A 12,460-nucleotide genomic window follows, 5' to 3' on the forward strand; every position below is an offset into this window, starting at 1 on the left:
ACTTTCTATAGCAAAACCCAAACAGCGAAGTAATGCCTGATATTTATAACCATTACTTTATACAATGAACTTCTACAATATCTTCAAACAGAAGTTCTTAAATTGTGTAAGAAATATCACTGAATTCAGAACATGCATGAGGGGTCACTATTAGTATTATCCTCATTTTACAGATAAGGAAACTGAGGCAGAGAAAAGTCAGCTGACTTCCTCAGAGTCACATAGGAAGTTTGTGGTTGAGCTGAAAATAGACCTCAGATTATTTTATGAACCTAATTTATGCATCTATTGAACCTTCTATAGATTCATTTAGTGTTAATTAAAAACACTACTGCTTCATTGTTCAGGAAAAACCTCTAGGCTAAAGGTTATGAGAGAGTACTATTGCTGCCTCTTCCCCAGCACAGAGGTTCTCTGTGCAGTTAGGTGGCCTCTGAACACACCTACCCAATTGGGCCTGGCATGCAAGTTAGGCAGAGGAGCAACTATCTTCCTCAGATGAGAGAAAGGTGCCTCCCTGCAGCCCAGATGTTGGTACCTAATGCTGTGAGAAGGATAGGGTTTAGCACACATTCCTCTTGTCAGCATCTCTCATTGGCTAGCTTAGGCAGTTCCTTGTCTAGTATGCTGGCTTTTGTGGATCGAATTCTAAGGTGCCTGTGTCTCTCCACGCACTGTATGGAGAACACAGATGCCAAACTCAGGGTTTGTGGATCACAGTGTTGTTCCTGTGATTATTTTAGGTGCCCAAAAGTTAGGAGCTGCAACACTCAGTGTCACAATGCCTAAGTCCCCTTGTGGATCTGGGCTTCAGATCATATGAAACTGTTAGGAGTTTTGAAAAGCAGTAAGAAAAGGAATAATGCAAAGGGATCTAAAAAGGTAGAAACATGGAGAGGAAACAAAATGAGATTCAGTTTGGAAAAATGCAACCTTAAAATGAAAATGTCTGGGCAAGCCCCAAATAAATATACTTGGAGGGAGAAATCTATGCAGGAATAATGCTGAAATATATGCAAGGCTAATAATGGACAGGAATTTACTAAGATTATAATTTAGTAATTCTACAAAAATGTGCAATTTGGAGTGTCTATGCAAGAAATCACATGACAAGAGTCAGAAAGTTGTATTTACTCCCTATACAGCTCTGTTGCCATCACACCTGGAAAATTTCATTCAGTTCTTGGCAACTCATTACCAGAGAGATTGACAAATTGGAGTGAGTCCAAAGATGAGCAAAATGATGACGGGGTACAGGGATTTTATTATGAGGAAAGATTAAAAAAGCTAAATATAGTATAGCTTGCCAAGATGATTACTATTGTCTGCCACACCAGTTAATAAATATTTGAAGGGTGTTATGACACTAAGAAAAGAGAAGAATTGTTTAAGGTGGTCCATGATGGCATAACGAGAAGTAATGGGAGAAAATGAAGAAAGGGTAAATTTAGGCTTTCTTGTAGTGATAGGTATTCATTTGTAGAACAAAATCCTAAGGGCCGTGGTTATACCATCATTGCTTGGGACTTTTACAACTTGAATGGGCAAAACGCTAACACATATACAGTGAGAATTGATACTGCCCTTGCAGATGAATGGACTGCCTGATCTAATCATCTGGATGGCCTTTTCGATCTCTACCTTCTATGATTCTGTCTCCTGATTCCTGATCCCAAGAATGATTCAAAATCATATTTTCCTCTCCAAAAAGAGGGAGCAGGCAAATATTAAATTTTAACCTTGTGGAAAATGCAGTGAAAATTATGAAAACAATCCATAAACATAGACAAAGATAAACGAAAGGTCAGAATTTGCCCACAGATACACATACACATATAACTCTGCACATATGCAAATGTGGGAAACATTTGGTCCAAATATTATAAAGTAATTTGTCTTTTTTGTTTTGTTTTACTTATTCTTTTTCTGTATTATTTTCTACTCTGTTGTTTTTTTACAACATGTACTAAAAACATTTAATCTAAAATGTGAGTCAGAACCAAATATTGCACTCTAAAAAAGTAATGAGTTTTATGCTTTACATTTTCTACTTTGTAAAGGTGTTATGTAGCTGATACACTGTTACTTTTACAGTTTAAAATGTACCCTTATGGAGAAGAAAACCTCTTCTAAGTTTGCTTCATGGGGAAAAGATGAATCATACTTGTTTTTCATCTTGTGTGGCATGGAGGTGAGAACATGAGATTATACCAACAGATACCTCCAAAGACAGGTGCACAGTTTCCCATGTTAAATATGGCTCCTGTGAGAAACTGTAAATATTTCTGAACTTCGAGTGCAAATAATGCATTTAAATGATTTGCATATCCAAATTAAGGCACAGAAAAAGGGGAAAGTAGAAGTCCTGTCTGTTACACAGTGATAAGATCAGGCAATAATACTGTTAACCTAGCAAACTAGTAAAGAGTTAAACCCCTGCAACCAAACAAAAAGTTAATGTGCCAGATAATGTAATGTTGTAAAGATTTATTGGAACTGCATAAAACAAAATGTTGGTAATCTGTCTACTCTCATTTGGTTGAATGAACAATACTCTAGTAAACTCTGAGAGGCACAGATTGTCTCTGGTCCTAAGGGGAGTATGCAAGACAGGAAAGAAGGTCAGTTGTAGTCCCGGTACTTGACAGAAATTCACTAGAGATGTTCAGATGCAAATGTTCATGCTTTTTAAAAATTTAAAATAGAAATGTCATCAAATTTCACAGAAAAGTAATATTTAAGGGATGCAAAAAACCCAGAAATTAAATGATGAACATGTCCATAGATTAGAAGGTCAGAAAGGACCATTGTGATCATTTAGTCTGACACCATGTATCCACAGGCCATAAAAGTGACTTTAGTTACAATTGCTTATGCAAAGTATTGCATACTTTTCCACACTCATTTCAGTTTTGTCCTTGTCCCCATCATAGATCTATTTTGTTTAAAAAATAAAAATCAAAGGTGATACAAGTATTAGAGCATCGGAATATTATGATATTTAAAAACAGAAGTTACATAACCTAGCTCTGAAGTAATCTGGAAGTCTCATTCATATCTGTTTCATTCCAATCTCCATGAATTAACACATGCATTCTGGCGAATGCTAAAATATTTAAGGATACTACCATTTTTTATTTATGATCCAATATGTAGCAATACAAATGCACTGGATACAAACTAGGAATTTTTAATAATATTTACTTACTTTGGTAATACCAGAATCTGCACGATAAAAATGCAGAAGAATATGAGACAAGCACATGTCACATAATACTTGAATGCTGGCAGTGTAGTTGTTCTGTACTACAAAATAAATTAGAAATTGTTAAAAGTACAGTTCCCAAAACAGATAAAATTGCCTACTAGCCTAAGCTGCATTTTAAACAGGCAGATATACATAAAAACCCTTTGGCAAAACTTAATTTATTTTGTCTTCAGTAATTATCCTCCCCACTCACAAAGCAGCATGAGATATTTGGAATCAGGCATTGTCATGCACAGCACTGAAGCTTTTGCTCTCTTTCCACACTTTAGAGAGTACTTCTTCTATCAAACTGAAATGTCCATATATTGTATCTACCCAAAGAGCATGATTATAATTAAACATCCTAGGGGAGAGAAACTTTAATTTTTTAAATAATGTTCAATATTTTATTCTCTTTATTCTTGGAAATGGACAAACTATTTTGACTCTAAATTTCCAAAACAATTATTTCCTGGAATAAGAACAAGTCTGCCAAATTTCAGTCATAAAGAAAAGTAGTGGATGAGAAAGTTATGGGAAACTACAAATTAATTCAAATTCGTGTGCAACCTTAGCTAATGGTATAGGTGTTACAACACATCCCACTTTGTCTAGGAGTGACCCATACCCTATAGAAGGAACTAGCAATTACACCTATATTCAGATTGCCCAACACTTTCCATTAGAAAAGATTTTTGTGATATTTTTCTGACAGGTTCTCACAAGTCCATTGTTTGCAATAGGCCTTTGAAATTTGGCACAGTTATAGTCTGTTAGTGTAAATACTGTGATGTCATTAAATTATATGCATGCAATTCCACCCTTCTCTTTATAAATTCCTAGTTATACAGAAACATATTTAAAAATAAGAAATAAAATATTTATCACAGGAAATGCACTATTTGCTAGGTAGAAATAGAGATGTCTCAAATCTAAACCAATAAGGTACTCTAAAAATAAATGCTTTAAGTATTATAATTGTTCAGGGTCTAGGAATTCAGGGAAAATATAATTAAAGGAAAATAGATCAATGAGTAATTTCATAAGTGCTCAAAATGCAAACCTTATAAATGATAAGTGAATTAGTTGTGTGTTTTAACTGCAAGTACAGTGCTATGCCTTTATACTAAAGGCCAAATTCTGCCCTGAAATACATGCACAGAACTCAAAATGCACGTCTATGGATGGAATGTAGCCCAAAATGTGAATTTTAGGACTTTTCCCCCAAGGCACTCTTGAATTCTGTGGCACATTAAAAACAATTTCTATCAGATGGTTAAATGAACTTTAAGGCATATATCTGAATATATTTGCAGTTGGTTTTGTTGTTGCAGCTGTTGAAGTGGTTTGTCATATTTTAATAGAACCACTGAACACTTAAGGCCTTGAGCTGTTGTTATAAACTCACAAGAAAATTCTGACCCACTTGATAATTTGTTTTAATATTTCACACTTCTACAGGCTTGCAAGAAAATCATGTAATTAGCTTCTTGAATTAAATAAATTGTTTCATTACTTTGGTTTTCTTTCAGATCAAATAAGGCCCAATCTTTCTCTTACTGATGTCAACGACAAATCTCTCACTGACTTCAGTGGAAGCTAGGGTTGCCAATCTTCCAGGATTGGCCTGGAGTCTCTAGGAATTAAAAGATTAATCTTTAATTAAAGATTATGTCATATAATTATATCTCCAACCATATACATCCAACCAAAATTGGCAACCCTAGTGGAAGCTAGAGTGAGCCCATAGACAAAAGAAATTGGAGAAGGAAATTAAAAAGTTGGATATGAAAATAATTATTTGTCACATGGCAGCACTCAGCAGCCCATATAGTGATCAGGGCTTCAGTAAGCTCAGCAATGTGCAGATACTTAAAAAAAAGTCCCTACCCCAAAGAACTTGGACCCTGCAAAAGCTTACACATGTGCTGAACATTAAGTACGGAGTATTCCCATTAACGGGTCTACTGAAGCGGTTAAACACATGTATGAATGTTTGTAGGATTGGAGCCTAGCATATCATTTCCTCTCCTCCACTCAAACTGACTTGCACTTTTCCTCCTTCTCTCTCCTGCTCTTCCTCTCCCCATCCCACACGCAACTCATTCATTTTCACGTGAATGTGAAGAATGAGGGGGGAAATAGAGATGACAGGAGAGAGAGGCAGAGAAAGGAGAAAGCAAAAGGGAGACAAGAGAAAATACAAGAAATAGAGTGATGTTGCTCATTCTCTCATCAGCAGGACTTATTACTTTCTCTCCTGAAGGAAGAGACTCAAAGATTCCAAAGCCAGAAGGGACCACAGTGATCATCTAGTCTGAGAGAGATAGAGAATCCACAACAACCCTTAGTAAATTGTTCCAATGGTTAATTACGCTCACTGTTAAAAATGTACACCTTATTTCCAGTATGAATTTGTCTCACTTCAGCTTCCAGCCATTGGACTGTATTATACCTATCTCTGCTAGATTGAAGAACTCACTATCAAATATTTGCTCTCCCTGTAGGTACTTAAACATTGTAATCAAGTCTCCCTTTAACTTTCTCTTTGTTAAGCTAAATAGATTTTAGAGTTTACCACTATAAGGAAGGTTTTCTAAAGCTTTAATCATTCTTGTGGTTCCTTCTCTGAACCCTCTCCAATTTATCAATGTTCTTGAATTGTGGACACCAGGACTGGACGCAGTATTCCAGCAGCAGTTACATCAGAACCAAATACAGAGGTAAAATAACCTCTCTATTCCTACTTGAGATCCCTTGTTTGTGCACGAGGAGGAGCTTGAAGCATGTTTCCCCCCAGCAAAAGGGTACAGCAGCAGGACAGGCTGGGGGATAGAGGAATGAATCCCTTCTCCCTAAGGTTCTGAAGGTCAGAGGAAAGGAGAGCTCTAGAGGAGAAGCAGATATGATGGCAAGGGAAAAGTGTTCTGTGACCCCTTTCCTAGTTGTGCTGTGGGTGAGAAAGAGGCTTCTGTCTGCCTCCTACTTCAGGTCCCCTGCTGCATGGGAGAATTCTACCCAGGAACACTTCACACTGCTGTTCACTATCATTCTTTTACCTATACACATCAAGTTACAGCCTCCAATGTTGTAATTTAGCAAACAAAAAAGAAAATAGACACATTTACCATAATATTCTTAAAATGTTGTAAAATACGAGTACAATTTTGTAAAATGACAGTCCATTAAAAACACAAAAAAATTGAAATTTGATAAAATATACATTCTTTATATTGAAAATGTCCTCATTTACCCACATAAGACCCATATTTTCTATTCTGTTTGGAAATCATGTTTTCACTTTTTTTTATCATATTCTAGTTTAACAATAACACTTAAGAAAGAGAAATCAGATCCCCACCCATATCCACTCCCCAGCTTTGCCACACCATATGCAGCACTTGGTGCTAATATTAGCCACTAACATGAACACTTTGTGTGGTGTGCATCCTGGCAGGTAAGATGTACTGAATTCTGAGGTCTCAATTCTCCCACATTAGCACCATTTGTAATTGAAACTATATAGGGACATCCAGAAATAGTTTATTTAAGTTTTGGGACTTTTATAGGCTGCATTATTTTGTTTCCTATGCCAATATAAACGTAAAAGCAGCTGGTGATAAGTTTTAGCATTTTAAAAAGTAAACATGTTAACTACCTAACAAATGTCATTTGTGACTTGCATATTTAAATTAAAATACAGAAATAATTAGTTCTGAGGTGAAAACAACTTACTTCTTTTTCCAGAGTTTTGTTATAAAAAAGTAGTGATATTCTTTGAATGTCTTCAGATTTAAGCCATTGCCTGAAAGAATAAAGAAACACACAAAACATTATAAAGGGCATCAAAACAGATTAGCCCTGTTTTTTCTATCATTGAAAAGCTGTAAACTAAGAAAAACAAGGTGGATGAGGTAATATCTTCTATTGCCAGAAATTTCTGTTGGTGGGAGAGCTATGCTTTTGAGCTACAGAGCTCTTATTTAGGTCTAGTAGATACTCAGAGTGTCACAGCTAAAGACTAGGTGGAACAGATTATTTAGCATCAATAGATGACACATATTTTAAGACAGCATTCAAGGTATAAACAACGAGGAGTCCAGTGGCACCTTAAAGACTAACAGATTTATTTGGACATTAAGAATAAATGGACTCAAACTGGACATCAGGAATAGTAACATACAAAAGCCAGTAGGAGAGGACTTCAGTCTCTCTGGACATTCTATAACAGATTTAAAAGCCATACTTGTACAAAAAAACTTCAAAAACGGACTTAAAAGAGAAACTGCAGAACAAAAATTCATTTGCAAATTTAACACCATTAATTTGGGCTTGAATTATTATATGTACAATTATTGGGAGTGGACCACATCCACCCTGATCGAATTGGCCCTGTCAACACTGGTTCTCCACTTGTAAGGTAACTCCCTTCTCTTCATGTGTCAGTATAATATTGAGCTTTCGTGGGTGAATACCCACTTCTTCGGATGCAAGAAGAATTTCCACTGCTTGCATCCGAAGAAGTGGGTATTCACCCACGAAAGCTCATGCTGCAAAACGTCTGTTAGTCTATAAGGTGCCACAGGATTCTTTGCTACTTCAACATATTATTCAATTAGCTTTGGAATTCATTCCTCATGGTGGTCTGAAAAAGCCTGCACCTGATGCCATTCAGGGCATACTGCAAGGCCCATCTCTTTACCCAGCGTTTTGAGGAGGGAGAGGTATGATGAAGGCTGGTATTTGTGGCTATGGCAGAGTACTGATGGGGTATTTTTTTTGGATGTGATAGCTTCTCTGGTGGATTATTACCAGAGTGCGGGCCCTGATTGTCATTTCTTTTTTTGTCATTACATGTTTAAAGTATGCCAAAGTTCTTACTCTTTTAGTTATAAATAAAAAAAAAATCAATGGAACCATTAACCAACTTCCACTGGAACTTAGATTTTCTGGGGGGGCTCCAGCTTCTGTGGTATCTGTGAAGCTGGCTGACCAGGTGCCAGCTCTTGCCAAGGCTTTAGGTCTCCACTCAGTACTGACAAATTCATTGCTGGAAACCAGTCTGTTTCAGCTGTGTGTTCGTATGGCTAAGGTGGGTATCAGACTTATAACAGTGTGTTTAGTGTTTCTTTAGTGATAATTTCTTTATCACATGCTATAAGATAATATTTAAGTTTTTGCTTTGTAACTGTAGAAATTGTTTGCTTGGAAACTGTGAACCTAGTCAGGGGAAGGATTGTCTCCTGCCCATCAGAAAGGCTATCAAAACTAAATGGGCCATTGTGGGTGATTTCCCATATGTTTGTTAGCAGTAAGTAGAAGCTTTTATTATCTTTCTATTATTTTCTCTGTTATTCCTCTGCCCTCAGAAAGCTGTTTGTTTTGGAAAAGCTGTGTGGTAACTTGTAACTGTTGGCACATTGTCGTCACAGAGAAAGCACAGCCCAGGTGCTGGCCTTTAGGCAGACTGGTTTGCTGAGCTTTCATAATGTATGGCAACAGGGTGTACTGCTTTAAAAGCCCGATCAGGAGGGAGACACACCTGGGTTGCTGGCTCAAGAGAAGTGACAACTGGAAACCTCAAGAGGGTGCCCTTGCGGGACCAGAGAGAGGGAATACAGGTTCAGTTACCCTGAGACTGTGACCAGGCACCAGAACTCACAGAATGGCAATTGTCTCTCCTGTGTTCTCAATTTTCCTCGAGGGGAGGGAGTAAGTGGGGGTTGCAGGAGACAGACAGAGTGGGAGGGGGACAGTAGCCAGACAGTGGGGGAGCAGTGTGAGATAAGAGCCAGGGAGGGGGGGGGAACAGGTAGGGAGGGGGACAAGAGCTGTGAGGCAAGTTGAATAGTACAGTAACTCCTCACTTAAAGTCGTCCCAGTTAACATTGTTTCGTTATGTCACTGATCTATTAGAGAATATACTCATTTAAATTTGTGCAATGTTTCCTTTTAACGTTGTTTGGCTATGGGGGCTCAGAACCAATGTGGGCCAGCAGTCCCCCATCAGCTCCCTTTAACCCCCCCCCCAGCACCTCCTGCCTATTGGCAGCCCCACGGATCAGCAACTCTCTCCTCCCTCCCCATGCCTCCTGCTTGCAGCAATTAGCTGTTTCCTGGCATTCAAGAGACTGGAGGGGGGGGGCAGGGGGAGGAGCGAGGATGCAGCACGCTCGGGGGGGGAGTGGGGGCGGGCCTAGGGCAGAGACGGGGGTTTAAGCACCCCCCCCCAGCACCTTGGAAAGAACAGCAAGAAGAGCAGCCAGACGATCCACCCTCTTTCACCCTCTGACTCCACCACCTCAACCAAGCTTCACAATCATCATCACTGAGTACAGTATTACATTGTTTAAAACTTATACTGTATATATGTATATGTATAGTCTTTTGTCTGGCCAAAAAAATTCCCTGGAACCTAACTCCCCCCCCACCCCCCTTTACATTAATTCTTATGGGAAAATTGGATTAGTTTAAAGTCACATTTTTCAAGAATGTAACTACAATGTTAAACGAGAAGTTACTGTACAGGAAAGGGAGGAGTCTGGGGAATAATTAGGGATGGAGAACTGGAGCAGAGGAAGAGAAGCTGGGGTAGGGTCAGAGAGAGAAGCAGATGCGGGTAGGGGGAGGGAGGACAAGAGGTAAGGAAGATAGACACAAGCGTATGGTAAATGGGAGCAGAAATGTCTCTAATAACCTAAGTACACTACCTTCTAGAACCTAGAACTCAGACCAGGAGTTCTCAGGCTTTGCACTCTTCTGGTCCCAGCAAATAGCTCCAAAACTATCTGGCACAGTGAGTGTCTGAAGTCCCACCAATGCCTGATCTAATGTGCAGAATTTATGCCTCCGGCAGATTTCTTTGCTTCCCCAGAGAAAAATGACTTTCTGACGGGAAAGCAAAGGGAAGTCAGAAGAGTGGTTATGCACCCATCCCCAGTAGTATATTTTGGATGCCCAGGGCAGCTGGCAGAGAGGTAAATCACTGTAGTGCAGGAAGTGGGACTGGGGAAGACCCAGGTGGTGGTTCCTACCCTGCGCTGGGTTCAGTTGCTAGTCCCGGCTGGGCTGGAGAGGATGGGACTTCCTCTTCCCCTGCACATCATCCAGGGCTGGGTCAGACCCACCCCCAGATTTCTCCCCCAGCTGCAGGAAACGCTGCAAACTATCCTCCCATGCTTTCTGCACCCATCACTCCTCAGCTGCAGGGAGAGGGATCCCTATACAGGGAGCTGCTCCCCAATCTGCCCAATCCCCATGTATCTAGTCCCCTTCAAACCCAGACCCTCCTGCCAAGCCTCACCCCACCAACACACACTCAAAATCTTCCTGATGAGCCTCACTCCCCCTGCACCTGGACCATCCTGACAAGCCACCCGCACCCAGATCCCCACACCACCGAGCCTCAACAAGATGCACCTGGATCCCCACCCCACTGAGCCCCACTCCTCCAGTGTCTAGACCCCCCACTAATCCCCCCACACCTAGAACCCCCTGCCAAGCTCTATCCCCCAGACTTCCCCGCTGAGCCCCAACCACCTTCACCTGGACCCCACTGCAGAGTCCCATTACTGTTGCATTCAGAGCCCCACAACAAGCCCCTGTGCAACCAGATCCCCCTGCAACCAGACACTCCACTGAGCTGCCTGCACCCAGACAGCCCCACACAGAACCCTCTCAACCCACACCTGTATCCCGCCCCACACACACTTGCATCCTGCCTGCCCACACTTGGTGCACCTGGCACAGAGGGGCAAGGCCCAGGAGTGTTTCAGGGGGGAGGGGGGTGGTCCTTGTGCTGTGTCAGGGTTGGGTGCAGCATCACTGCTGAGTCTGTGTCCCGGGAGGAAACTGCACAGTGATCTCCCACCTCTGTGCAGCCAGTGGCCTGTGCCCCAGTGTCTGGCTGGAGCCTCCATATTTATTTGACAAATAAAATTTGCAGAATTTTAAAATATTGTATGGAGAATTTTTAATTTTTTGGCGCAGAACACCCTCCGGAGTAACATATGCAGCCTACTACTGGTATCAATTAATCTGATAACAGTGCAAATGGCAGAGGTTTGTGCTGTGTATTTAAAAGTTTAGACCCTGCTGATTACCTATGCTAGTGGTCAATCAGGTTCCACATGATGATTTTTTTTTCTTCAGATTTTTTTTAAAAATAGGAAATTATATTAAAAAAAACTTACATAAAAAAACATTATTAAAGTTGCAAAGCCAAGCACTCGAAAGTTAGGAAATTCCAGAATTAAGGTTGTCCATCAGTGAAGAGGTGGTAATTCAGCTTCCACCCCTTCTTATTCAATGTGTGGCCCCAGGCCTTCTGAATACAAAATTATTCATTACCTCATAGAAGCTTTCATCAACATATCTGAGTGCTTCACGGTTAAGTGGCCAATTGTGAACATTTTGGTTTAAGTGACTTGCCCAGAATCATACAGAAACTCTACAGGAGAGAACCCAGTTCTCCATGGCAACATTCAATTTCTTTAATCATAAGGCTACCCTTTCTCTTCCTGAAATCACTGCCTCACTCACTACACACTATCTTCTGTAATATATGAGTGGGACTACAGAATTGTCAGGGCATATTTTATCAAAAATGATAGAGCAGTCAAAGTAAATTTAGTAGAAGTTATGATCTATGATTTTTGATAAAAAATGCCCTGACAAGTGGGGGAGCACCAAACACTTGTGGCAGGATCCTCCCCACCCCCCAGCACCACAATCCTAATCCTGCTTAGTGAAGAGGATGGGTTTGGGGGGCTGGAGAGCAAGCCCACCCTCTATTCACTCCAGCTTTCTGTGTCCCTTGGGGAAGAGTGTGGCGGTTGAGAGCAAGCCCACCGTGCAGTCACCCTGGGCACAAGCAATGGCAGGTCATGACTAGGAGGCAGCTGGGCCAAATTTGAATGAGTGTGGCTGCGATCCTGTGTGCCACGTTGCAATGTCTAGAGAGGGGAGCTGGGCCTGGCACTGTGGGACACAGGAGCTGCCGTTTTGGGGTAGGCTCTTGCTCTCCAACACACTCCCCCAGGGCATCACCTCTGCAGTGGGCTGCTGACCCACCTAGAGCCTTCCTGGAGGAAGTCATAGACAGAGAAGTTGCAGAGAAATCATGGTACCCATGGCTTTTTCTGCACCATGACAAACCTGTAGCCCTCCATATGAGGAAGGGGTCCTACAAACAACAGTCTCATTCAAGACACA

General features: G+C 40.7%; 1 protein-coding gene across 2 annotated transcripts in view; it reads right to left on the minus strand.

The window, feature by feature from the left end:
• Positions 1–12,460, minus strand: part of ADCY2 (adenylate cyclase 2) — a 435,859-nt gene that overhangs the window by 90,268 nt on the left and 333,131 nt on the right. For both annotated transcript variants that reach the window (XM_045005617.1, XM_045005618.1), the window contains 2 exons: positions 6,983–7,052; positions 3,209–3,306 (listed from right to left, as the gene is read on the minus strand). In XM_045005617.1, the coding sequence (XP_044861552.1) occupies positions 3,209–3,306; positions 6,983–7,052 (168 nt within the window). The remainder of the gene's footprint in view (positions 1–3,208; positions 3,307–6,982; positions 7,053–12,460) is intronic.

This window comes from Mauremys mutica, chromosome 2 (genome assembly GCF_020497125.1).
Source record: "Mauremys mutica isolate MM-2020 ecotype Southern chromosome 2, ASM2049712v1, whole genome shotgun sequence".
NCBI classification, from domain to species: domain Eukaryota; kingdom Metazoa; phylum Chordata; order Testudines; family Geoemydidae; genus Mauremys; species Mauremys mutica.